Source organism: Gouania willdenowi, chromosome 15 (genome assembly GCF_900634775.1).
Source record: "Gouania willdenowi chromosome 15, fGouWil2.1, whole genome shotgun sequence".
In the NCBI taxonomy this organism is placed as follows: Eukaryota; Metazoa; Chordata; class Actinopteri; order Blenniiformes; family Gobiesocidae; genus Gouania; species Gouania willdenowi.
In genome coordinates this window covers 8,273,165-8,300,213 of record NC_041058.1, presented here as the reverse complement: position 1 = coordinate 8,300,213, position 27,049 = coordinate 8,273,165, and the positions used below count along the sequence as shown (strand labels likewise).

Genomic DNA, 27,049 nt, shown 5'->3' with positions numbered 1-27,049 from the left:
TGCTTTGTGCCAGAGTAATGCCATCTAGGGCAGTTAGGCTAGCATAGGTTTCTCTAAGGTGTCGTGGGCCCAGTACAATGACCTCAGTCTTGTCTGAGTTAAGAAGAAGAAAATTTTGGTCCATCCAGGCCCTAATGTCCTTTAGAAAGGCCTCAAGTTTAGATAGCTGATTTGTCTCACCTGGATTCATTGATACATACAGTTGGGTATGATCAGCATAGCAGTGAAAGTGAACAGAGTATTTTCTCATAACATTACCAAGTGGGATCATATAGATACAGAAGAGGATTAGACCTAGCACAGAGCCCTGAGGAACCCCGTAGCTTACTTTAGTGTACACAGAAGACCTATTATTCACGTGTACAAACTGGTACCTATCAGATAGGTAGGACTTAAACCAGTTTAGGGCAGTCCCTGTGATTCCAAGTAATTACTCTAATCTCTCTAGTAGAATATAGTGATCTATAGTGTCAAAAGCTGCACTAAGATCTAATAAAACCAGCACTGAGAGTCGTCCTTCATCTGAAGCCCAGAGTAGATCATTAGTTACTTTAACTAAAGCAGTCTCTGTGCTGTGTTGAGCTCTAAAACCTGACTGGAAGTCCTCGAACAGGTTGTTGTTTTGAAAGAAGTCACAGAGCTGAGCCGCCACAACTTTCTCAAGAATCTTTGAAATAAAAGGAAGATTAGATATAGGCCTGTAGTTTGCTAAAGTGCTGGAATCAAGAGTAGGTTTTTTGAGAAGGGGTTTGATTACAGCTACTTTAAAGGACTGTGGCACGTAGCCTATTGATAGGGATATATTTATTGTCTCCAACAAAGATGGGCAGACCAGGGGAACAACTTCTTTAAACAGCTTAGTTGGGATCGGATCTGAAAGGCAGGTCGATGGTTTGGAGGATGAAATAATAGAGTTAAGTTCCTGAAGTCCTATATGTGTGAAACAGTTTAGGTTAGGCCTATTTACATTTAATGGTACAGCAGGCCCAGGTGAAGGCAGGGAGTGGCTAATTTTATCTCTAATCTTATGAATTTTATCGTTAAAAAATGTCATAAAGTCCTCACAGCTGAGGGCTAGAGGAATCATGGGCTCAATAGAGCTCTGACTTTGTGTTAGCCTGGCTACAGTGCTGAAAAGGTACCTCGGATTATTTTTATTTTCTTCAATTAGTGAGGAGTAGTATGTAGATCGACTATGTCGTAAGGCTGTCATGTATTTACTATGGCTTTCTTGCCAGAGTATTCGTGACTCCTCTGTTTTATTGGAGCGCCACATTCTCTCTAATTTACGGGTTGTTTGTTTGAGTGTGTGAGTTTCAGAGCTAAACCACGGAGCTTTCCTCTGATGTTTAATAGTTTTTTCCCTCAATGGGGCAATTGAGTCCAAGGTGGATTTTAGTAGACTAGCAGAGCTATCGACAAGCAGATCCAGTTGAGAGGGGTTATAATTAATATCATAGTTATTTATTGGATGGTGCACTGAGTTTAAGGCAGCAGGAATGGCCTCTTTAAATTTAGCCACAGCACTATTGGACAGATTTCTACTCGTAACTATTTTATTGCACAGTGCGAGATCCTCTAGGATAATGTTAAAAGACATTAAAAAGTGATCTGATAGCAGAGGATTTTCAGGGTAGACTTTTAGTTCATTAATATCAAGGCCATATGTTAGAACAAGATCAAGAGTATGATTTAAACGATGAGTAGCTTCATTAATAGTTTGAAAAAAGCCAACTGAGTCTATTAGAGACATAAAGGCTGAGCTCAGTCTATCACTATCTTTGTCAACATGGATATTAAAATCTCCTACAATCAGTATTTTATCAGAACTGAGGACTAAATTTGATATAAACTCAGAGAATTCTGATAGAAATTCAGAATAAGGGCCTGGAGGACGGTAAATTATCGCAAATAAGACTGGCTGGCAGGTTTTTGATTCGGTATGAGATAAATTTAGAACCAGGCTTTCAAAGGAAGTGTAATTGGCCTTTGGTTTAGGATAGATTAGGAGAGAGGAATGATAAATAGCTGCTACACCACCTCCACGGCCTATGTCTCGTGGCATATGAGTATTTAAATGACTGGGAGGAGTGGCTTCATTTAAACTAACATATTCATCTTGATACAGCCATGTTTCAGTTAAACAGAATAAATCAAAGTTATTTTCTGAGATAAGGTCATTTACTAGTAGAGATTTGGATCTCAGTGATCTAATATTTAATAGAGCACATCTAATGGTTTTATGTTTTGGTGTTTCTAGATTTGAGATTTTAATTTTTTTCAGATTTTTATAATTGATAGCTCTTTTATTTGATTTTATGTTAAAATCATTGTGAAATTTGGGTCGGGGGACAGACACCGTCTCCATAAAATAATATTCATCACCATCACAACAGTTGTCATGGCGATGAACACAGCTATCATAATAGCAATGGGAGGGAAACTGTCCTAAGGCAAGCGCAGAGGGGCATGGAGGACTCCCCCTCTGTAACATGGCCTCATTCATGAGATGTCATAACAGTGACTGTGCCATGTTTTATGATAGTAGAGATGCTCCCTCCAAAGTAGGATGGATTCCATCTCTTCCTATCAGGTTCGGTTTTCCCCAGAAGGATCTCCAATTATCAATGAAGCCCACCTCGTTTTCTGGACACCACCTCGATAGCCAGCGGTTAAATGATGACATGCGGCTATACATGTCATCACTGGTCAGATTTGGTAAGGGACCAGAGAAAATTACGACATTGTTTTAGCATAAGCACAAACTGATTCAATGTTCACTTTGGTTGCTTCCGACTGACGACATCGGGAGTCATTAGTGCCGACATGGAGGACTATCCTATCAAACTTACGGTTACTCTTTGCCAGCAACTTTAGATTTGATTCTATGTCGCCCGCTCTGGCCCCTGGGATGCACCTCACGATGCCCGCTGACCTCGCTAGCTTCACGTTTTTCACTATGGAGTCGCCAATTATCAGAGTTTGTTCCCCGGTGAGTGTGTTGTCCTCACGGAGGGGGGAGAACCTGTTTGAGACGTGAACATGGTGGTGTCCCGAGCGGCTTTTTGACCTTCGACTATGCTTACCACGGACAGTAACCCAATCATTGCTGGCCGGGGGGGAGGCTAAGCTAGAGCTAGCACGGTCCGCACCGGCTAGGTCCCTAAAGGAGGACGAGGAGTAACTAAACATCTGACACACCGGGCAGGAGAGCGGAGGGGAGGAGAGAGAAGCCATAGGTGCTAAATTTAAGATAAGCTAAGCTAAGGACAAAAGGAAGTTTAAAGGAGATTACACTGCCTATAAGAGGCGAGGTTGCTTTTTACTTAACCTTTGTACGTTTAACTGTACGGTAAAAAATTAAAACAAGTGTTTTCAAGGCAAAAATATCAATGACAACAAGTTTGATTAGAGTTAGCAGAACACAGTAGTAGAGCGCTGCAAGCAGCGGTAGAGCGTAAACAGGAAATGATCGATACGTCACCACGTCACCCTCCTGCACAATAGCCATTGTTATTTCCTGTATTGTTGCTCAGATTGGTCTTTTTTGTACAGTAAATGTTGTTAATGTGGCCCTCGGATCAGACAATCACATTTTTATGGCTCCTGCTGTGATAAAGGTTGCCCATATCTGTACTAGAAGAGAAGATGTGAACCATGTAAATGTACTCAATCCTACATAAAAGATACGGTTATTCAAAATCTAATATAAAATTGAGTTTTCTTCAAGAAAGTAATTTAGTGTTATTCGAGGAAAAATCTGCATGTGGAAAGATGTTATGCAATGTGGCGCTGGTGTAAATGTGACCTAAAAAGAACCTGAGGAAAATATACCACATAGTGCTCTCTTCATTCTCCCTTTGGGTACAGTTTGTTTTCGCACGTCTCTGCAAGAAGTGGCACCAATGTATCATTTGACCACAACACGTGGGTCTGTCTGGACCGCATTGCTCGTGCAGGCGTTGTTGTTTGGGGACGTATTTTGTGCAGTGTGCGTGTGGAGGACACAGTCATCCAAACCCCATATTCCACCTCCACCCCCAGTCTTAAAAAAGCTTCTTGCGGTTTTGGTCTGAGACCAGCTGTGACAGAGAGCTAGTCTGGCAGCTTCGCTTTAAACTGAAAATCCAACAAGGAGGAGCTAAGCCTACAAGGACAGAAAGAGTGTGCCGTCTGTAGAAGACACAAAGCTACGCTCTATTAGCCTCACAGTCTGTATTCATATAGCCAAATACTGTATCGCCTGCTCTTTGTGTACTGTGTGCTGCCTTCTATTGTCTTTTTTATTGCTCTTTTTGGGCTGACATGTCAGTAAATTCCCCCACTGAGGGAGGAATAAATAATCTATCTATCTATCAAGCAAATGCAGAGTTTTAAAACCAATGTCAGTTTTTGTCTGAGTGTGTCAAACTTGAGGCCTGTGGGCCAAATCTGGGCATTTAGAGCATCCAAGTTGGCCTGCAGGAGAAACTAAAAACAATGGAGAAAACATGAATCATTGTGTAAATTACCAACTTGTTCAATTCTTGATATCTCAGCCCCTCCAAATACACAAATTCAGTGAAGCTCCACAGGGTTTTTCCTGTGCTTATATCACAAGTTTGCAGTCATTTTTGATCGCAAAATGCTGAAAGAAATCTTAGTTTTTCCCCAAACCTGCAATTTTCATCAAAATTTTCCACAAAATGTGCCAAAAATGAATATAAATTGGTCATACAATCAAGGAAATTTAACGTGAGGATCAAAGCAGGGATTGATATCCGTCACTAATTGCTTGGATATTGTCGGTATCTTACATATTGGATATATTATTTATACATTGATGTGCAAACTAGGGCACATTAATGTTTAAATTGCTTATTTTCCTGTCTAAAATTTGCCACCCAGTGGAGATCAAACTGGTTCGTAATTGGCCCCTGAACTAAAATTAGTTGGACACTTTTAGTGTCCAACTAATTAGTTGGTTACTTTCTGTGTATTTAGATATGTTTTTGTCAATGCAGGGACTAATTTGTCGATTGTCTATCATGACCGTGTTTTCCTTCTGGCCTGTGACCCTTTGAGGCCACTCACACTCTGCTGGAATTTGAAGGAGCCATTAAGGTAGCAATAAGGATGTATTTGGGTCCCGAGAAGATTCCTTCTCTTTGTTTCATCACCTCAAACTAACGATTTAATCCGCTAAAACGAAACTAGAAGCCAAGGTTTCAAAAGTCCTAATTCCACGTGGGATTTACTTACTTTTTCTACTTCTCCTGAGGCATTCAGGGGTTGAAAAGGGCATTCTTCGGAATTTCTTTTCTCACTGCTATCCTTTCAAACGCTGTATGTGGTCGATAAGCCACTTCCAGTCCATTCATGTCATGCCCTCCACCTCTACTGAAGTAGCCCTCTGATGCCACTGACTTCACAAGATGCCCTTAACTTAGACTTGCCTGATGTATATTTGTTCATACATTTTTTTGGTCTAAATTTGGCGTTATGAGGTACTTTTAGGGGTCACCAGGAAGGAAAGGTACCAAGCTTTACATCTTACAATGGAAATGTCTGTAGGAAGGTCAGTGTTTGTTTTTCAGTTACACTGACAATGTGAGGTACAGGCTTGTTATGATGCACATTTCAACGGTAGTTTTGTCTGTATAATATTTTTCTTGTCTTGTATTTATATTTTTCATTGTCCTTGGATTCAATAATGCTTTTTCTTTTCCCAAATCCTTGACTTCCTCTTCTTCAATTCCTTCCTTTACTATACTGTACTATACTATTCATTCAGATTATCCAGTTCCATTCATCTAGACCAGAGGTGTCAAACTCATTTTAGTTCAAGGGCCAAATATGGACCAGTTTGATCACAAGTGGGCCATAGATTTTAGGCGGTAAAACGAACAATTTCAACATTAATGTGCCCAAGTTTGCACTTCTAATTATAAATTAGTGTGGAATCATTTGAGGAAAAAGTGCAGGATTTTGGAAAAATGTAGAGTTCTTTCAACAACAATTTACAACTGAACTATTTGGTAATTTACACAATGATTCATTTTGTCACTGCCTTTTTCACTTTCTCCTGCGGGCCAAATCGGATGCTGTGAAAAGACAAATTTGGCCTCCGGGACTTGAGTTTGACACGTGATCTAGACCAACATCCCTTGCCCTGGTCACTGCCTTCCACCCTAATTTAATTTCACATTAGTTCTTATTTTCTATGCTTTGCTTTATTTCTCATTATATACTTTTCATTGGGCGTGTGCACATGTGCATGTTGTAACTGTGGTTATAAGTGACAACGTAGTCAGCTCTGATAGAAATGTTATTCTTTGAAAGTCGTGAATTGACTGTCGTATTTGTTTTGCTCAGATTTGGTTGTTTTTAAAGACCTAAAGAAACTCAAAACCTGATACCAACGTTCTCATGCCTGGCCCAATCCCAGGCTTTGGTCTGAGGACCTTTGGTTTTAGGAGTGTATATGATCTTGTGAGCTATTGGTGTGAAAACCAACATTGGTATGTTGAAGTATGTCGGAAAAACTCTGTCGGTTACTTTGTTGCCTCCGATCTTTGCAAATCAGTCTCTCTGAAGCCGGAATCAAAGTCACCATGTCTACCAAAAAAAACTCTGCTTTGTCTCCAAAGACTATCAGAGTTACACAGATGCCCACACAGACACACAAATACAAATACATCTTCACTGAACCCAGATCACTTAGAGGCATTGTGTGACTGCTTAGAAAAGTTAAATACCTGGTGATTGACCTTAGCTATAAGGAAAAGAAGATCTGACATTCAGCAGTCAGATTAAACTAATCACCAAAACAGCCTTCTACTCCAAAAAATTACTACTACTACTACTACTACTAAACTAAAGAACATCTCCAGAGTGAAAGGTTCCATGACCCAGAAAGATCAGAAGAAGACTGGACTATTGGAATGGTATTCATCAAATAGCTAAACCTCTAGTCTTAACCACAACAAAGAGGTCAGAACAAATTACACCAGTTTTAAAGTCTTTACACTGGCTCCCAGTCATCCTCAGAATAGACTTTAAACTTCTGCTGCTGGTGTATAAATCTGTGAATGGGTTTGGTCCAGAATACATCAGTGAGATGTTAGTCAGGTATGAACCCAGCAGGTCTCTCATATCTATGGACACAGGTCAGATAGTGGAGCCCAGAGTTCACAGCAAACATGGTGAAACATCTACTGATTGCGGAGCTTCAACATCAACAGGGATGAAGGAATGTTTTTACTCTCCCACACCTGGAACTCTCTTCTCCAGAGACCATGGGGCGAAATCTCTCAGGTTGGCCACGTCCAGAAAGAAGTCATAAGGACATATCAAAGCAATCAGTAGAGGCTTTGATGCTTTGCTTATGAAGTAACTCATAGGGTTACACCAAAACAATCAGTAAATGCCTCTGAGGAAGACGGACAGTTGGCCATCGAAACATGTCAGGAAATCAAAGTAAATTTCCTGAAAAAAGTCATCCGAATCCATGTATATATATATATATATATATATATACTGCTTTTACTGTTGGTTTGTTTTACACTGTTTAAATTTTCTTCTTTTTTGACAAACTGTCAAACTTGCCTGTTTTAAAGTTTTCAAATCTTGCATTGTTTTATTTTGTATTCATAATATCCATCTAAATATATACAAATGAAATTGTCTTGCCCTTGACTACTACCAGTATTTTGTTGTCTTCTTGACTTTGAATTACATAAAATGTGTCTGAGTTGAAGGAGTTCACTTGTCAGGTCGTGATATCGGTCGTCTATAATTCACATTTTCCTTCCACACCCTCGCTCATCCTTTTCTCTTATCAGACTCTGACAGTAATCCTGCCGGCCTGTCCAAATGAGAAAAAGAAACAAAACGCCGCTGTGACCTTAGTGTTTTTTTCACTTGGCATCCTGTTTGCCAGTGACTCAATTGTTCTTCAGTCAATTCCTAGCGACACCTCTTGTGTTGTCCCTCATTAAACTTTGACTCTCTCCCTATCATGATGAGGTCTGCTGAAGTCATCACATCTTCCAAGATACTTATTCATGCCAATAATAGTGTCACAAGAAAACTTCCTTAGCCAAAGTAAAAAAAAAAGGAAACAAAAGCACCCATTGTTTGTGTCTTTAGTTTAAAGAATATCATCAGTCTGAAACCTCTTTTTTATTTAGCTTTTTCATATTTTATATTGTGGGATTAATAAATTATAATAAGAAAATTCAATATAGGCAATAAAATATCCATATGGGTCATATAAGATCAATATTAGAAAAAGAAGGTCAATATATAAGCAATATAATACAAGTAAGATCCATATAGGCTATATCTATAATTATATATTTATTGTGTTTTTTTTTCTTTATTGAAGAATTAAATAAACATGAAATAAAAAATAAATAATATCTTAAGTTTTCATTTATTTTGACAATTTTTATCAGGAAATTTACTTTGATCTCCTCCTGACATGTTTCGACTGTCAACTGCCAGTCTTCCTCAGAGGAGTCTGCTGATCACTTTGATGTGTCCTTATTGATCAACAGACGCCTCTGAGGAAGACTGGCAGTTGACAGTTGAAACATTTCAGGAGATCAAAGTAAATGTCCTGGAAAAGGCTGTCTGAATAAAATACATTTTTAATACATTTCTTTATTCAAAAAGAAGACAAAATTAATTTGCTGGAATTAGAAAATAAAATATTCTAATCAATGGTATTATGAGGTTGATATATGCAATATAAAAGATAAATATGAGAAAAAATAAGATCCATATGGGCAATAAAAAGTCAATATGAGAAAATTAGGTCAAAATAGGCAAAATAAGGTATATATAGGTAATATAAGGCTAACATACGCAATAAAAGGTCATTATAGGCATTACAAAGTCTATATAGGGGCTATAAAAGGGTGTGGTATTTCTTTCAATGCTTAACCGCAGATGAGAACGCATCACATAAAAAAGGACAAAAAAAAAAAAAAAAAAAAAAAAATCAGGGGACGGATCTGGATAAGCATAATGCTTTTTTCCGTCGCCCTTTCCGGCATGCAAAAGGACAAAAAAAAAAAAAAACAATGATGTGATTCTGCTCTGAATGTCAAAATGAATTTCTGTGATTGCAACCATGTCGGAAATGAACTGAATAAATAAATACAATAAAAATTCTTGGAAACATCGTAAGTATAACAAGTGCAGCAAATCTAATACGTAATGCCAAATGAACGCAGTATATTAGTAAAATAATCATGAACAATCACATGGATTGGTTGCATTGTTGTTTGTGCAGTAAAGTGAACATAAGGCAGCTACAGAGAGAGAGAGAGAGAGAGAGAGTAGTGCTTCACACCTACTGTAAAAAGCTATGGATTAGCTTCCCAACGGCTTCTGACTCATTGTTTGCACCTGTATGTGACTTTCTCATGGGTAAGTCCTTTTTCATTAACTGGAACGATGCAAAGTGCAAACTCAAACGGACCTCGTGAAACTTCATTAGCTTTAACCTTCCACCTTCATTTCCTCTTCTTCTCTAAAACAAAATTAGCCCTGATTAATCATTTAGTCACTTAAGACATCCTGCATTTCTTAATACTTGGACTTATTGTAGTTTTGGGGTAAGTGAAAAGATGTCTTTGACATTAGAATTCAGCAAAAAAATAATAAAATAAAAACAGTAAAATACAAAGTGAAGAAAACAAGCAAAGTTTCATTTTCTGCAGTCAAATGAAAATATTCTGCTTGAAAATTTCACCTTTCTGGACTCAGCAAAACTCTGACAATGACTACATGAGGGACTCTACAAGTTAAAGTCACCAAATCCTGATCCTGCACTCAAGCAATCTTAAAAAAGCCTGTTGTCTGGATTTTTTTTTAAAGGCGAGGTGAGGTTGACACCAGATCCCTAAGGTCTGCATGTGGATCACTTGCTGGTGTGACATTTATATGATTTAGTGAGAGGCATCTGCCACAACAAATCATGTGTGAAAAGAGGGACTGGTCACAAACAAACCCCAGCAAGTGTCACCGTGTTAAAGTTTAGCACACGTACGCATAGGGGATGGGCTTCATTTACACATTTCTAGTAAAAAACAATCCCATAATCCCTTAGATCACAGCATTAAAACAAACTTTTGATCTAAACCACTACAAAACCATTGAATGGATACTTTTACAACAAGCTTGACTGGTGGCCATTTGCATTTACTCTCCATTCACCAGCCGTCACCTAAAAACAAAGCTTACTACTAGATACTATAAATGTCCACAGAATGGTTGGGTTTACATTGGTGCGACACTATATTTAGTTGCACGTACGCTGTGTCTGTGTGGTTCAAAGGTCATTAAATGGCATAATAGAAGGTGAAACCTCAGTTTATACACAACGTCCTAACAGCTGATGCAGTGATCGCAAACTTCATTGAATGCTTTCCATATTTATCTTAAGTCACGTATGTCATTTCCAACATGGAAAGGCATTAAGGTGCCATTTTATCCAGTAAATAAGAAAATAAAGAACATATGACTTGATTTTAGAATTTCTTGTGTTGCTAGCGTTCATTAAGATGTGTTGTGAAATCTGGGTATTTATTTGCCTTTTGACCTCAATCACACTTTAACTGAACCCACTGGCCTGAATTCAACTGGACGAAGCCCAAGACCTGAAAATCACTCACACTAACAACATAAGCCTCCAAAGAATTTTTTAAAGCAAAATCAGTCAGAAAAGTTACAAACTGAACTATTTAAAGTAAACATAGTGAAATCCTGAAGTCGGAAAAACAACAAAAGATAAACAATCTCAGCATTCCTCACACAAGAAATAAATAAATCAAAATGTCTACTAGTTTAATTAGAAGAAGAGAGCGACATTACACATTTGGTCTTGGTGGTGGCAGTCCTACGCGTTTATACTGAGACAATATTGTAGCGACCCTGCAGGACTTTGGGGGGGATTGATGGGAAGTTGTGGGGGAAGGAGTTGCCCTAGTTACTCGGATAGGCCAGTTTGTTGGGAGCGGAAGAGGAACTAAAAAAGGGGGGAAGAGAAAAGTGAGACACCTGGTCGAGTGGCTAGTTGAGTTAGCTATCCGTTTTAGTTGTTTTTCCGGCACTCCTCCAACCCAGTATTAGCCTGTTCTTGAGGGTAATAAAACCCGGTTCAACCGGTTAAACGGCAGCCACTCAGTGTCCTCGTCATTCGGCTAGTTAGCCCCGTAGTGTCGGGCCGCAAACGCTACAATATTAAAGCTGCATAATGACACAGATGTTGGATTAAAATGGGTTCAAGCAGGGTGACATTGGACATTTAAAACCTGCAGAACAGCAGCCCTCCAGAAACACGTTGTTGTTGATCTGTGTAATTTCAGAGACTTCATTTGTAGAATTCGAACCAAGAATTCACAAATATGTATTTATTTCAAAGTAATCACCTTACGTTATTATGGTTGTGTTTTTTAATGTTAGAAAAGTTTCGTTCTGTAGATATTTTGTAGTGATGCACCGAAATTCCAGCCACCGAAAGTTTTTGGCCAAAAATTGAGCATTGCGTTAGTTCAGGCAGACACGGACGGAAGTCAAGCTAGCCCGGCCCCATCAGCTGACAGTAGGTGTTAACAGCTGACAGCATCCGTCCCCTAATTCAGTTAATCATCCAGCTGATCATGCTCCATGCTTCCCATTGTTTATAGTTAGTCACGGCGCTGTATTTAAACCACTGCAACATGCCTACTTCCACACGCTTCGTCCGCAAACGCCTCGCAACCTACACCCCAGCTCCTCTTCTTCTGTCTAATTAAACAGTGTCTCCTGTTGGGATCTAACGTCGGTGCTTCATTTCTAGGGGGTCCTGCTGACCGCTCTCTCTACTTATGCCTTTCCATGTAGCTCATGGAAAAGCGAGGGGGAGCTCCCTTCGCTTCAGGGTTTTCACGCAGCTGCTGCAATGACAGAGAGGTCCCAGAACAGAGCCTTACCACCAAATCTAAACTGCATGCTAATCAACAATTGAAAGTGTTTATTTGTTCGGCTGCCGTACGGATAACCCCCGATGCTATTGGTACTGTTACCGAAGTACAAGTACATAGCGTCTTAGGGTTAGGTTTAGGTTATAACCTAAAATCACAACAATTTTTAGGTTTAGGGTAAGGTTTAGTCTTAGTCCCGCGACATAAACTGGCCAATGACTGACCTATCACGTGACCAAAACTGGCCAAATGGGAGGGGCTGCATAGATCAGTACAACAGGACATGCATAATCAGTACAACGGGATGTGCATAATAATTTCTTTCAGTGCATCCCTAATATTTTTTTGATGAGTCACATAACCTCTTTATACGGCAAAGAAAAACAGCTTTCTTTTTAAGAAGAGAAGCAAAACACCTCATACACGTATCCATGCAAACACAACACTCCAACACTCAGTTTTATCAGAGCAGGGGAACTCTAAAAATAAACACAAGCAGTGTTATATCAGCACTCAAATCCATGACTTTTATTTTATTTATTCGAGACACCTTTAAAATAATATTTAACTAAGCATTAGTCGACATAAAGTGAGTAAGCAGCTTCTGTTCCCTCATCATATTCAGATCTGAACCTGCAACATTAAAATGAAATATTGGTGAAGGCCAGCATTAAAAAAAATACTGAGCGACATGTCTCTGTTGTTAGGCATGTGTTTTTTTGGCCTGAAGTTGTTATTTTTTTTGCCTGAAGTTGGGTGTGACGGTCCTTTATTAGAAGGGAAGCATTTTTCCAGGATGTATGGAAAGCTCCTGACTCCTGATTACAAATCATCAATGTTTTTAAACTTTTAAAGAGGCCAACATGTGTTTCCCATTATTCTGAGGGGATTCCATGAACTAACACAGGGATGTTATGCAACGCTAACATTCAGGCCTTGATGTGAAAAATTCTCAGTCTTACATTTTTAACATTGATAAATTGTATACTTGCCTCATTCTATGAGAGATTTGCCAAACTGACCCCGGCATACCTTTTCTTAACTGAACATAGACAAAGTGAGGGCGAGGGTGGTGTAGATGTGTTATTTAAGATGTGAAAACAAACCAGAGACTTTGGAAGTTAATGAAATTACATTCCACTGCTTTAAAGCTATCCGCACAATGTATTTTCTCAACAAATGAGCTCAGGTAGGACATTACTTGGAATTCTTTAAGATTATTGAAGCTGTATTATTCCAGCCTTTGAACAACATGAGCTAGAACGTTTACAATTCTAGAAAGAAAAGAAAAAAAAAACTTGATAGATTAGAGACTTGCCCTCAACAGTCATAGATTCCAACCTACTGGAATATTCGGGATGATTAGGAGAAGAATAAACCTTAGTCCAAGTCTACTTATCTCCAGTCTAGTTTTTATTGTTGTTTTTTATTGACTTCCTTTATTGCTTTCACTTCCTTCTCGGCATATTTTATTCTTCTTTCTGGTTAAATCATCTTTGATTCCTTGTTGACTGTTCTTGTTTCCATTTATTTCAAAGCATTGTTTTCTTTTAACTCTTTCAAATTTTATTCTCTAATCACATTCTGAGAATTTTATTCAACTTTTTGCCATGTTAAGTTTTATGTAGTATCTATAAAGCCCACTAAACTGAACAAATATAGTTACCTTAAACCCTGGGTCTTTTTTAATTACCCAACCATTTAAGCTTAATCTACATTATTCTCTAAGCTAAGAATAAAATGTGGTCATGATTTAAATTTCAGGTTTATTTCTTGTATTGCAAAGTTGTTACCATTAAGATGCAATAGATAAATCTAGATCAATAGAAGATCTAAACTGCTGTTTAATGAGCAAGGAACTCCCTTTATTACATTATTTATAGTGTATAACTATATAGACATTTGCAGGATAACTGGTTACTAGGGGTGTGCATTGCCATGAATCTGACGATATGATAAATCTTGATATATTTTGATATATTTCCATATTAAACAATACAACATACATCGCAATATTAATTATAAGTACATAATGGTATGAAATACAATTTATTTAATTTTTTTAAACTTGCAAGAACAAGTAAATGGTAAATAACTGTAATTCAAGTACCAATATCAAAAACAAGTGGTATGATTATCAAACTGCCAAATTACATTTTTCAAAGAAGTTTAACTCTTGCTTCTACAACAGATTCTGATTCTGTTAAAGCTGCAGTTTGCAGAACCCTCTCTCCGCTCCGTGTTGAAACCACAACCGAAACTCAACCTCCCTTACCGGTGTCTTTTGTGAACGCTCATAGCGACTTTTTCCTTATTATAGACTATAGTGACAAGTGTATTGACTTTATCTTGTGTTATTGGATAATTAACTGGTGTTTTAGAGATGTCCCCACCAGAGAGCTCACAGACTATCACTCCGCATCCAGACTATAAAATTAATTCACCTTGAATAAGCTTCTCTTGGTTTACATGTGATTCATCCTGTCTGTTATCACTCTCTCTCTGACACCAGTGTGTGTGTGGTACGGACGTCCGCAGTCAGACGTCTGCAAAGCGAAAGTGATCCGTTCCTCCTCAGTGTTTGTGGCTTTAAACTGTTGCTTCTCCACCTCTGTCTGCCTTTTTCCTCTTGATTTGCTGTGTAATTGTTGTGCCTCACGCTGTTATGGAGACTTCTGCTTGGACGTCCGTCATTTCACTTTTACTAGCGAGGGTACCTGAACGCATCTGAATTCAGATGAGCAGCCAATAATATCGCCATGGAGAACAAGTGTTTGTAGAAAGATCTCACATCCAGATTCTAGGAGCGTCACGCTCCTGGATTTCTAAATGCAATTTTACAGAGCCAGGAGAAGAAGAATAAATTCACTGTCCACTCAGAACACTTTGATTACAATATGCTCAAAGATGATTATGGATTTTTGACCAAATGATGCCAACAAAAAAATTACATATTGCAGCTTTAAGTTCTTAAAACATTTTTAAAAAGTAACCACATGCCTCTTTAAAAGTGTACAGTATGTTTTATGAAAATAAAGTGCAATAAACTTCCAAGCTAAAATGCATTGAGGAGTGAGGTAGTTTAACAAGGTTTGATGTGGTTCACTGACACAGTGACCGGGCATTTAGCGCAATTACTGTTTTTTTCGTTAAAAAACATGATTAAAAAAATCAATTAGGACTTTTTTTTTTTGGATCGATACAATATTGCTGTGTATACATCCTTACTGGTTACTGAATTTGTTTTAATTAACAGATCAATGCAGGTATTTTAATTGCAGAACTTGTAGGCTAACTTATGTGCAGTGTTCAGTTAGAACATCAATTCTTGTCTCTGGATTGTCTTCTAAAACTCCTATGAAGACATCAACAATAAAAATATTGGTATTCTATTTGGCTTCTGAATGTTCCCCTTCAACTAGGTTGTGGCAATGATTCATTAGAACTCATGGCTTTGTAGATCGAAGGCCGTCCACTTTTAAACACAACAACACTTCAGTCCAAATCACCTGCTTTCATACCGATGCATTATAGTAATACTTGCTGCATACAGAGAGTACGTGAGGCTGCCTCTGTGTTTTCTGACAGGTTGTTGTAATAAGAGCTCTCTAATTGTTTCAGGACACGAGGTCCCAGGGGGACACCAAGAATTTAAGGGACTGCTGATGGTTGATTATTACAACATGCCAGGAAACCAAATTACAAAAGGATGGTTTGCATTTTAGTTTGTCACGACTATCAACTTTTTTATGGTCTTACAACCAGAATAAATCCAGGAAGTTAATTGCATCACTTCACATGAACCTAGTTAAACTTCTTCTCTTTTTTTTTTTTTTAAACATAATACAGGTCAACATTTCACATAAAAAGATGGTCTATGTGATAAAGGCATTGTTTTCCCTCAAGTCTGATGTCATTCCAGTGCTTAAGTCCAAACAAATGCACAGTTAATATCATTGAATTGGAAAACTTCTCAGCAGCCTTTATAAAGGGATATCAGGTCAACTAGAGAAATAGAAAAGCAAAAGTACTAAAATCCTTCTGGTGCTCAACACAAAAGTAAACTTACTGCAATAAAGAGGAACTTGGGAACGCTATTGCGTCATGTACATTTTATGCACATAATGACAAATTAAAATCCTATTGAAGAAAACTACAGATTTTTTCATGATTTAAAACTAAAAATATTGTGTGCTATAGTACTTTCTGTTATTTTCCCATTCCCTATACAAGTACTCATGCTTCAACCCTACATTTGTAATTTGTGTTCTGTTGCATTTAGAGTGAGTGGTTGTCATTCTGTCGTGGTTATCCATATTTCAAGTACAAAACAGGGTAATATGATCCTGAAACCGAAGTTATAAGTTATCGTTTAGCTGCAGTCATTGACAGTAAAGGAAATGCTTTAATCAATGTACTTCCTCCTGGTTTCCCAGTCTGGACTGCTGTCCACAATCATTCATTCTTAACAGACCTCGCTCAGATCTACTACATGTGTCACTTACAGCAGTGTATACCTTGATATGTAATTTGATTTTTTTTTTTTTTTTTACAGTACTAGGGGGAAATAAAGAGAATTAACCAATGTGCCAACGTTGTTAAATTTCCTATAATACCCTTCATTCTAATGGATCTAAGATGAGCATTAAAGGACCCATGTTACGCTAAATCAACTTTTCTGTGCTTTAAACATGATAAAAGTGCTATTTGGGCTTCATACACATGCCCAAAGTGTTTTTTTCATTAATTCCCTCAATCGTTAGTTAGAGGATGATTTGCTCCTTTCTTACTGCAGGGCAGAAACACCTCACTCCAATTTGATGACGCATTCCCACTTTGATGACGAATTTGACGCTGCACTGAGCTGGAGAAGCCACGCCTCCAGGAAGCTCTCTGCCGTGACTGACATGTAAACATACACATCCCACGAAGGTGAGCATTTCAGCGTCCTTCGCACAGTGCTATGTATGTATTATCTACAGTCTGTACTGGCGAACGCCCCGCCCCCACGCTCTGACACGTGTTTATAATGGTACGTTCACACCAAACGCGTTTTGGACATCAAAATCGTGCCTCACGCGCGTAGTTGGGCACTTGAGCTTGTTGAATACATGCGCTTGTCATCAGGGTTGAAGATGCTCGGGACGCACGTCAAGGGGAGGGACTTCTCTGTTGCCGGTGGCGTTCATACAATAGATGATATTGTGGCGATCAGTTGCGTTCATAATTCATCCAGTGACTGTTAAGTGACCTGCATCAGCGCTCGCATCAACTACAGGCGCTCTATTCCAGCAGAAGAGTGCCTGTCCATCTGTCTCCGGTTAGTGTTTTTTTTGTTCTTCCTCTCATTATTCTGAATACGTCATGTTTGGGGAACGTTTGGGTGCCGCGATATGCCCCAAAAGTTCAACAATCCCAACTCCAGCGTGTGCCGAAATGGAGGCGCCGGACGCACGTCAAAAGCGTCTGCCGCGCGAAAAGCTTCCAAACGCATCGCACAGGAGGCATGGGACATGCAGCGAGACCTCCGACATTCCCTAGAAGCGCGTCCACCATATAATGTGAATGTACACCTGCCTATTTTGATGCTTTCGACACGTTTGGTGTGAATGCGCCATAAAGCAGCATGAGCTCAGCTACGGAGTGGATGGGAGGAGGGCGGGTCGTCCTCTGGCCCTACATCACCGCGTGGGGAGGAGGAAGTCAGTGTCCCGTCTATAGACACGCCCACTCATGAATATGCATAAATAGGCCACAAATCAGCCTGCTTGTGTAGAGTTGCTCAGAAAGCAAATGGAATGGACTTGATTTTATATAGCACTTTATCACCACACTGAAGCAGTCTCAAAGCGCTTTACATATCAGCTCATTCACCCAATCACTCTCACATTCACACACCAGTGGGACAGGACTGCCATGCAAGGCACTAGTCGACCACTGGGAGCAACTTAGGGTTCAGTGTCTTGCCCAAGGACAATTCGACACATAGTCAGGTACTGGGATCGAACCCCCAACCTCTCGATCAGAAGACGACCCGCTACCACCTGAGCCACGGTCGAAAAGTGACTTTTCAGAGGCTAAAACTCCGGAAAACAGGCGAGTTTGGGTAAATAAATCTCAAATACTATGTTTTTGGGGTTCTTAGAACAAATAGAGATGGGTGAGAAATAGCATAACATGGGACCTTTAAAAGCTCTCCTCCACGCCTCCTCATGAGCACGTGCTCTCACTGTTGGTGAAAATTGACGTGAACACAGCAGCTGATCACTGTGAGAACAGCAGCCAAACATAGTAAAACATGAGTAACATGACACAGCAGTGTTATTTATATCTGAGTGGAGTTTAATCCAGGGGCGCTTTTCATGTTATCTCCTGCTGCATGCGTGCGTGCAGTCAGTGTATTTCTCACACTGGTGCCTGCTGTGAGACTTTATCTCAAACTGTGTGCAAGTCTTCAACCTCTGGCCTGCGACCACTGGTCCTCTTTCAGCTTCTTCTGCAGCTACAACAACATGGATGCAGGATTTGGGCTGTTTTGATGAAAGGATGGAGGACTGTGAACTGTGGGACAGCAGCATCCATTCACTGCACCAGTGACTGCATCGGCTGCTGCACTACAGGAACATGGGAAGTCAAACATTTTCATTGGCACTGACACACACTGAGGATAACAATAGTGTGTGTGCACTAGCAGCAGTACCACGCACACACACACACCCCTCTATGCGCTCATTCTGACAGCTAGTGTTTTGCACACAGTCCTGCATTGATAATAAAAGAAACACGCTCTTACCTCTCACGCGTGAGCATCTCCGTGCACGTGCCTCAAGTGTGTCATCCAGTGTCTGCAAAAACTAAACGCAGTGTGCGCGCAGCGGGCTGCAGGGGGGGGGGGACATTCAGCAGTAGGTTTGCATGGTAACTGTGGAATGGGGCAAATACAAAATAGGCCACTGGGTTGTAAGTTGTAATCCTTAAATAACGAGCTCAAAGCCAAATACTGGGTCAGATATAGAAGAACCACAAGGTCACATGACTATAACCATTGAGCAGCTCTCATGGGGGGAGGGGTACCAATGTGGAGCCTTCAGAACAGGGAGGGGGTGGTAGTTAGTTTGTTAGTTCAATGCAGTTTAATCCCAATTTAGATTCAATCCTAAAAACTCGTAGGGTTACATCAAAGCAAATCAGTAGATGCCTCTGAGGAAGACTGACAGATGGCAGGTGAAACATGTCAGGAGATCAAAGTAAATTTCCTGAAAAGAGTTGTCTGAATATTATAACTGAAATCATAACATTATTTCAAAAAAGATGACAAAAGGAACTTGCTGGAATTATTCAAAGCACCATAAAAGGGCCATGCTGTAAACTCATTTTGCATGTTCTCCATGTCAATATAGACTCAAAATTACTGTTTGAAACTTTTAATGCATTGAAAAGTTCTGAAGTGGCTCAATATGAAAAAATTATTACCACATTGCAGCATTGTTCTGAAGTGAGTCTTACTCCCTTATGGCTACCGATGCGTAAATCATTACACATAAGTGACATTTTATGGAGGGAGATTTTTTTGACTTTTTTTTTTTTTTTTTTTTTTAAAAAAAAAAATCAATAAAAAACAAAACACATTTTTCAATCAAAGAAAAAAGTTTTCAAAAAATTATTTTTGATTGAAGTAAACTCTTTTTGATGATTGAAAGTTGTTTATTTATTTTTATTAAAAAGTGTTTTTTTTTTTTTTTTGATTGAATAATAAAGAAAAAAGGTTTATAAATTAAAAACGATCCACCATGTTATAATGCACGAGTGCCCAAAGAATGACAGGTTCCACAGCCAGGTAGCTTTCCTAACGAATTCCACTGTACCTCAAGTTATGACTCAATGCTTTCTCTCAGGTCAGTGGTTATAGATTTAAACCAAGTCCAATCAGGACAGAGTGGCACAAAGGAAACAGTTTAAATTGCATTTTCCTTCCCAGTCTTATACACAAAGTGCTCAGACCAAGACCTTAAATCATTCTTAGCTTTAGAAACTTAAGCAATAAGGCTAATGTACTAAATGTAGCCAATCTATCATCTGTGGTGCATCAACCTCCCTCCACAAAGCCAAGCTGTCCTTGAGTTTACGCCACAAAGCTGCAACATCTACTGCAGGAATGTGTTTCTCATATTAAGAAAACATTCTCCCAGTAGTTTTCACACAGTTCACTCCTCCATGTGTACCAACATGTGAATCATCTATTCTCTCCACACCCAGATGTTTACTGTCCAACCCTAGAAGATGAGAGTTATGTGTAAGGGGAGGAGTGACGTCCATGGACCACAGTAATAGTTAGAAACACATAAAGATGCCTTTAATTCAACAGTGATTCCAGTACAAACCATGAGCAGAGTGGAATTCAATGAAGGTTTGACTGAAACTGAATCCCATTAAGGCAAGATATGTGGGAAAATGTCCCAACTATTCAGGGGTGTTTGTCTGTGACTGAAGATGTTGTTTAGAACCAGCAGTTAGTTATAGGCTGGAGGGCTCTGAAGCCTGATTAGCACTTTGACTTAACAGCAACAGGTCTGAATGGCTTCCTCAGTACAAAAGAAAAAAGGAAAAGAGCCCTGAATGAGCATCTGTTCCAGGCCTCCAGAGTCATCCAAGCCTAGCAGCTTCTTTATTTACAGCAGAAAGGTGTGGATAAATGGCAAAGGATGAGGAGCAAAAGCAAAAAAAAACAAAAAACAATAGAAACTAATTAGAAAAATAACCTTTAAGACTTTGAAGTCATAAAATCAGACATTATCCAAGCAGTAAATCAGTCGCTACAGCATCTCCACCTCATAATTTCATGGTTTCGTGACAAATTCTTGAGAAATTTCAGTATCCTAGAAAAATTTAGTTTTTCCAGCAATTTGTGACTGCAGTCATGTGCATGAGAACAAAACGAGCCACTGAAAATATTTGTGGATTTTCGCTTAATTTGGAGATATCTACAAACTGAATTATTTGGTAATTCACACAATTCATCTTTTCTGTTATTTTTACTGTGGCCCGATTTGGACTCTGTAAAAGGCCAGGTTTGGCCCCCAGGCCTTGGGTTTGAGACAAGTGCCTTAACTTCCTACATTTTCTATGTCCAGCCAATACTGCTGTGGAACATGAAGCATGGAAAGAACACATTACAAATATCTGTATGTTTTTGTCGAAGAGACTTACCTACAAACAGAAGATGTTTTCTGATGACCTCATCAACGCTGATATGTTGAATAAGTTCAGTGAATATGAAAATAATCATAAAACCTATAGAGTCTATAGTATAGACTTATGCTGGACTAGTCTGTCCTCCCCCAACTCCACATTAATCACCTACACACTAAATAGAAACTTAGTTTAATATACAGAATGTTCACCGTCATTTAAGTCAGACTTCAACCCATTTCTACCCCTAAATATTAATAAAACATTTTTATTTGTAATTAATTTTTAATGACACCCATGTGATGATTATATATGTATCTATTTGCATGAAGCTACTCATGTATTATAGAATAACTCCTGCTGGGATGATAATCCTATTTATCTTATGCGCTTCTGTAAAATTGGGTTAAATAGGAATTGAAAAGATACACGTATATAAATATAATTATCTATTTATTTGTAAACCAATCAATCAAAGTCTAGTAAGTTAGATTTTTTTATTTATTTTTTTAATAATCAGTTTCTAGTTCTGAAAATTGGGTGAAAAAAAATCAATTTCGAAATGTAATATTATTGTATTAGTTACTTGGTTCTTATATTATTTTGTTATTGCTATTATTATAACCATTACTAATATTACTATCACATCATTCATTATTGTATGGATGTGGAGATTGAGTGTTGAGTAGTAAATCCAGCATTTTAAACATATCCAAGCACCTTGTATCATAGCTACATATGTGTCGTTTTTAAAAAATTAAACAGTTTGGAAACCGGTTCAAAAATTCAACGAATAATTTTACTTAGAAATTGAGAAATACCTCCATCTGTCGTAATGTCCATGCACCGCTGCCTCCACCAGCACCGGTCCAAGATGGCGGCCCTGTTGACGTGTCCCTCCATAGTCGATGCTGTGACGGTTGCGGTTGGATTCAATAAGAGTTCCTGTAGCGCCCCCCACTGGCAACATATTACAACTTTCCCCTCCTCACAATTAAGAAAAATCTCAAACCATTTATCGTTATGATAACCATGTTAAATAAATAAAGTCTATTTATTTCTGGCATGTTTATAATACATATGTGCCTAGCTTGCTCCAAAATAACACATGTGACTTTTCACAGCTAATCAGCACAGATTCAAGTGCAAGTATTACATCGTCCGACCTGAAAAAAATATTCACAAATGATGTCAGCAGCTTTTAATGCAGTTGTTTCTGTCAAGAGGTTCTCAATCTTGGGGTCCCCAGATGCCTTCAAGAAACTAAGAATATATATTTTTTAACAATTTGAGCCCATTTTTGTTTATTTTTACCTTCTTTCTGCAACTACAGCAAACTTGCCATATTAGAAACCTATTTTCATCACTTTTTCTTGCCATATTTCTGCTACTTCAACAATTTTCAATGCCTTTTCTGCATTTTTTTTTTTCACTTTCAAGACATTTTCAGCACTTATAAACCCTTTCCACCACTTTTCCCACCTGATGTCACATGCTTATTTTTGCCAATTTGACCACATTCCTGATTTGTAATGCCCATTATTTGTCAGTTTAAACTAATTATTCCTACTTTTTGATACATCATGCTAAGCCCTCCCCTATTTTGCCATTTTTAAGCCAATATTGACACCTTTAACCACTGTTACCAGTTTTTTTGTCCATTTTAGGCCACTCTAATTTGCAACTTTTAACCAATTTATGTGGTTTTTAATACCCCAATTCACCACCACATGACTGGTCTTCAATGTTCATGTCTGTGTTCAACCACCTTTAGGTACAGTCAGGAAACCCGGTCTATGGTACCTTTATTTTGGGGGTCGCGGGCTGAAAAGGTTGAGAACCTCTGCCCTAGTGCATATATCTTCTCTTAATAAATGTGGTTAATTAAAAACAGGAATATAAGTTCAACAAAATGTGCTTGAGTCAAGCTAATGGAAAAGTCCTTATTGGAGTGTGTGCGTCCTCAGGTGACCCTTCAGGTGTACGCTCTGCAGAAAGGACCTGCCGCAGATGTGACAGCTGTGCGGTCTCTCCCCAGTGTGGCTCCTCATGTGCTTCCTCAGGTGTCCGCTGTGAGTGAAGCTTCTCCCGCAGAAAGAGCAGCAGAACGGCTTCTCGCCCGTGTGGATCCTCATGTGGATCTTTAAGTCACCTTTGCGGCCGCACTCCCTCCCACAGATGTGGCAGCGGTGCAGTTTGGCGACGGCGTGTGATGCCATGTGCTCACTGAGGTTCGCCGAGTGTTTCCCGCACACGTAACAGCTCTTTGGTTTCTTGTGCGACTGCATGTGAACGATGAAGCTTTCAGTGGACTTCAGGGTTTCTCCACACACCGTGCAGAGGACACCGGCGTTGTTGGAATGAAGGCGAAAGGCGTGGTCATTTAAACATTGGCTGGAGGAAAACGTCTGGTTGCACAAATAGCACCGATGATGCTCTTGTGGAGCATTTTGGGGTACATCGGTGAGGTTTACGAGAAGATTCGGTTGGGTTGAGGGTTGGTCTGATGCAAAAGTCACTAGTGGTTCTTGGTTTACTCTTTTCTCTTGATTGTTTTTACTTTGAGGCCGAGTTTGGAAACATTTATTTGAAATTATCGGTGAGTGGTGAGTTTTTGTTTCCTGCTGTGGAAAATTCTCTTCTTTGTTTTTCTGCTCATCACTCTTACAGACAAGGAAAGGTTGAGCACGCATCACATTTATTTCTTCTTTTTCCTCTTCTTCTCCTCCTCGGTTTTGACCAATCCCATGCTCAGAGGCCTCCTCTTTAATATGGTGATGCTCTTGCTCCTCTGTGAAGCTGCCGAGGCTCAGATCCTGCTCATAATGTTGCTGCTTGGATGGACTTTTCTCTCGTAAGGCAGACGAAATAGAGATGTCTGGAACAAATGAGGAAATTCATCATTATATTCTTGATTTTTGGGTTATTTTCCAATGATTTCTGCCATTTTGTAGTTTAGTCCCATAGGATTGCAAAGGGGTGGAAAATCTTCAGTAAATTTCTTATGTGAACTTAAGGTAGGGAATTTTCTGAATATTTAGAAATGTAAACTTTTCATGGCATTTATTTATTTCAATTATTAACCTAAAAACATGAGTAACTCGTTGCTATAAAATTGCCCGTTTCTGCACATTTAGAAACATGGGAAAAACGTAATAATATTACACTGGTAGAACATGTAATAAATTGTAAAAACAAAAACAAACAAACAAAAAACCTGACAGTTATTAGAGGTCTAAAATGTTACAGAAAAAAAATGGTAAAAGCACTTCCTCATAGGACATTTAGTAACCATTTCATACATAAAAATGGGGGGGAAACAAAGCGGAGATGTAAATATTGCATAACTGATGCAGTAAATAACTTTTTTGGCTTAAGTACCCCTTTTCTTTTATTTCTGAATCAAAGTACTCCCTTTGTCCAACTACAAAACTGTGCACAGAATACTACAACAAAAATGAATAAAGAACATTATGATGGAATGATAAGAAACCAGTATTTGATCATTTAAGGCCTCCTTTCTATACTTTTTATAATTTATGGTCATCTCCTGCCTATTGTGCGACCAATAATGTCTACTATTTTCAGTTCATGTTCTAATCAAGAAGATCATTTCTATCATCATTATTATGTTGATTAGCATTTTCAACCAAAACACAATTTAAAATCACCATATTTTTCACTTTTGTATTTGTTAATTTTCAACTTTAAAGGACCCCCTGTAGTGCCATCGCGTACCCCTGAGGGTACACGTACCCCAATTTGAGAAACCCAGTTTTAGATTATGTAAACATAGTTTCTATTTTCTAATCCTGACTGAAAGCAACCACAGGTGAGATAGATAGTTCACCTGCAAAAACTGGAGGAATCTTCACACAGCCTAAGCTCATGTAGCTGTGAATTAAATGTTGGGTGAATGGAAAAGAAAACTACTTGTAAACAATACCCTTTAGTTTTGTCATAACTAAAAGTGTCTCACAAACATTAACATAAGCATTATCAGACCTGTTGTGTGTTGAGGTTTAAACTCCAGCAGCAAACCTCGGAGTCTCTGGATCTCCTGCTGTGAGCTGGAAGCCTCTTCTTCATATTTCACCAAAGTCTTCTCAAAAACCTGAAATATCTCCTCTGCAGCTGCAGACAGCCGCTCATTCACGAAGGCCCTGAGCAGCCGTGGACAAGTCATGAAGAAAGTTCACAAAAAGCCGAGCAAATGAGCTGAAAATGGTGAAATAAACACGTCAATATCAGCTACAATGCTACGGAAGTCGCGTCTGATAATTTATTCTTTGGGTGATTTTGGCAGTAGATTTATTTCCTGGTGATGCATTACCGCCACCTACTGGTGAGTGATATAAACAAGACAGATAGGACTATAGGAAAAGGTACAGACGGCGTAGAAATGTTGAAGGTATCTGAAGATGTTCTGAAAGATTTAATATACACAGAAAATTAAATGTACTGATTTTCCAGAAAGACCAAATCATTCACATATATCCTAATTTAGTGGTTTATGAGAGATTTAAATACATCAGAAGTCCATTTCTGTTCATTAAACAGAATTCTGCCATATTAATTTTATTTTCTTAGATGGCAGAGTCTCTTTTTGCAGAAAATTATTTTTCAGGTCGTGTTTGTGCATTACAATCATTCAGTAATCCCTGTAGCCTTTTTTTTTTTTTTTTCATATCTCATAATTATGATGTCAGTTGCATCTATATATTATGACTTTTGTATCTTGTGATTATTATAACTTTGACTTTTTAAAATCCCCAAATTGTCTTTTATCTCAGGATTATTGGCTTTTAACTCCTAATTATGACATTTATTTATTAACAATGATTTTTTTTCTTATACATCATAGTTAAAACTCTTTTTTTCTGGAAATGATAATTTAGCATCTCATAAATATTATTTTTGTTCCATTAATAAGTTGTATGTCCCAGGTTTGAATTTTGTATATTGTAGGGTACTTTATCTCATTATTATAGAATAGAATAGATTATTGTCATTGTTTAAAACTACAAAAAAAACAAAAACAGCAGGTTAGCAGCTCTTCTTAGCTAGCAGCAATAAATATACATGAAATAATAAAAAAAAATAGATTAAAATCACCGACAGACATGAATTTAAGAGACAATTTTACATTGTGCAAAAAGGTGTTAATTTTGTCGACTAAACATTTTCGTCATAGTTTTCATTGATATGGGTCAACACCTGTATGACTAATTAAAAAAAGAAATACATGCTAACAAAATCCGTATAAAAATATATTTATATTTTCGTCGACTAATAAAAACTAAACTATAATTTCGTCACATGGAAATAAATGCAATCAGAACTCATGTGATCATGTGGTTTTACGTATTGATTACATCAAATCTGAGTGTATTTACAAACACTAACCATCCAATATCAGGTAGAAAAATGGTAAGTGAATCTTTAAAAAAAAAAAAAGCATGACTCTTAATCTGAATATTTTAGCGTATATTTATTATTATGGACATTTTTTGGCTCTTTTTTCAGACATTAAATTCATTGTCTGAAAATGAACCAAAAAACATCTATAATAATAAGAATACATGATGAACATTTTTGAGCTATATCTATTATTATTTACTCTTATTATTAATATTCTTATATTATGTATTTAGGGTTAATCGAGTTAAATGTCTGTAACAGATTTAGTTGACTAGTATTAATATAATTTAGTTGACCAAAGCTACATTATAACTGAAACAAATTTAGCCTAAAATTGCATTGTATTCTAGTCAAAAGACTACAACTAAAACTAAATCAAAATTTGCTGTCAGAATTAACACTGGAGCAAACAGATTATTTATAGTGGAGGAAGTCTCAGTGAGTGCTTGATTATGTTTTAATATCGTAAATGTGACTTTTTAATA

At 38.2% G+C, this 27,049-nt stretch overlaps 2 protein-coding genes across 2 annotated transcripts in view; both read right to left on the bottom strand.

The window, feature by feature from the left end:
• LOC114477263 (equilibrative nucleoside transporter 1-like) overlaps nucleotides 1-18,873 on the bottom strand; it is a 43,796-nt gene extending 24,923 nt beyond the window's left edge. The window contains exon 1 of the mRNA XM_028469487.1: nucleotides 18,748-18,873. The gene's annotated coding sequence lies outside the window, so the exon portion shown is untranslated. The remainder of the gene's footprint in view (nucleotides 1-18,747) is intronic.
• Nucleotides 18,874-22,597: 3,724 nt separating this feature from the next.
• Nucleotides 22,598-25,939, bottom strand: LOC114477264 (zinc finger protein 846-like). Its single transcript, XM_028469489.1, has 2 exons — nucleotides 25,149-25,939; nucleotides 22,598-24,021 (listed from the first exon to the last, which is right to left on the bottom strand). Exons 1-2 carry the CDS (start codon nucleotides 25,327-25,329, stop codon nucleotides 23,087-23,089), a joined length of 1,116 nt encoding a protein of 371 aa, XP_028325290.1. The 5' UTR covers nucleotides 25,330-25,939; the 3' UTR covers nucleotides 22,598-23,086.
• Nucleotides 25,940-27,049: the final 1,110 nt, after the last annotated feature.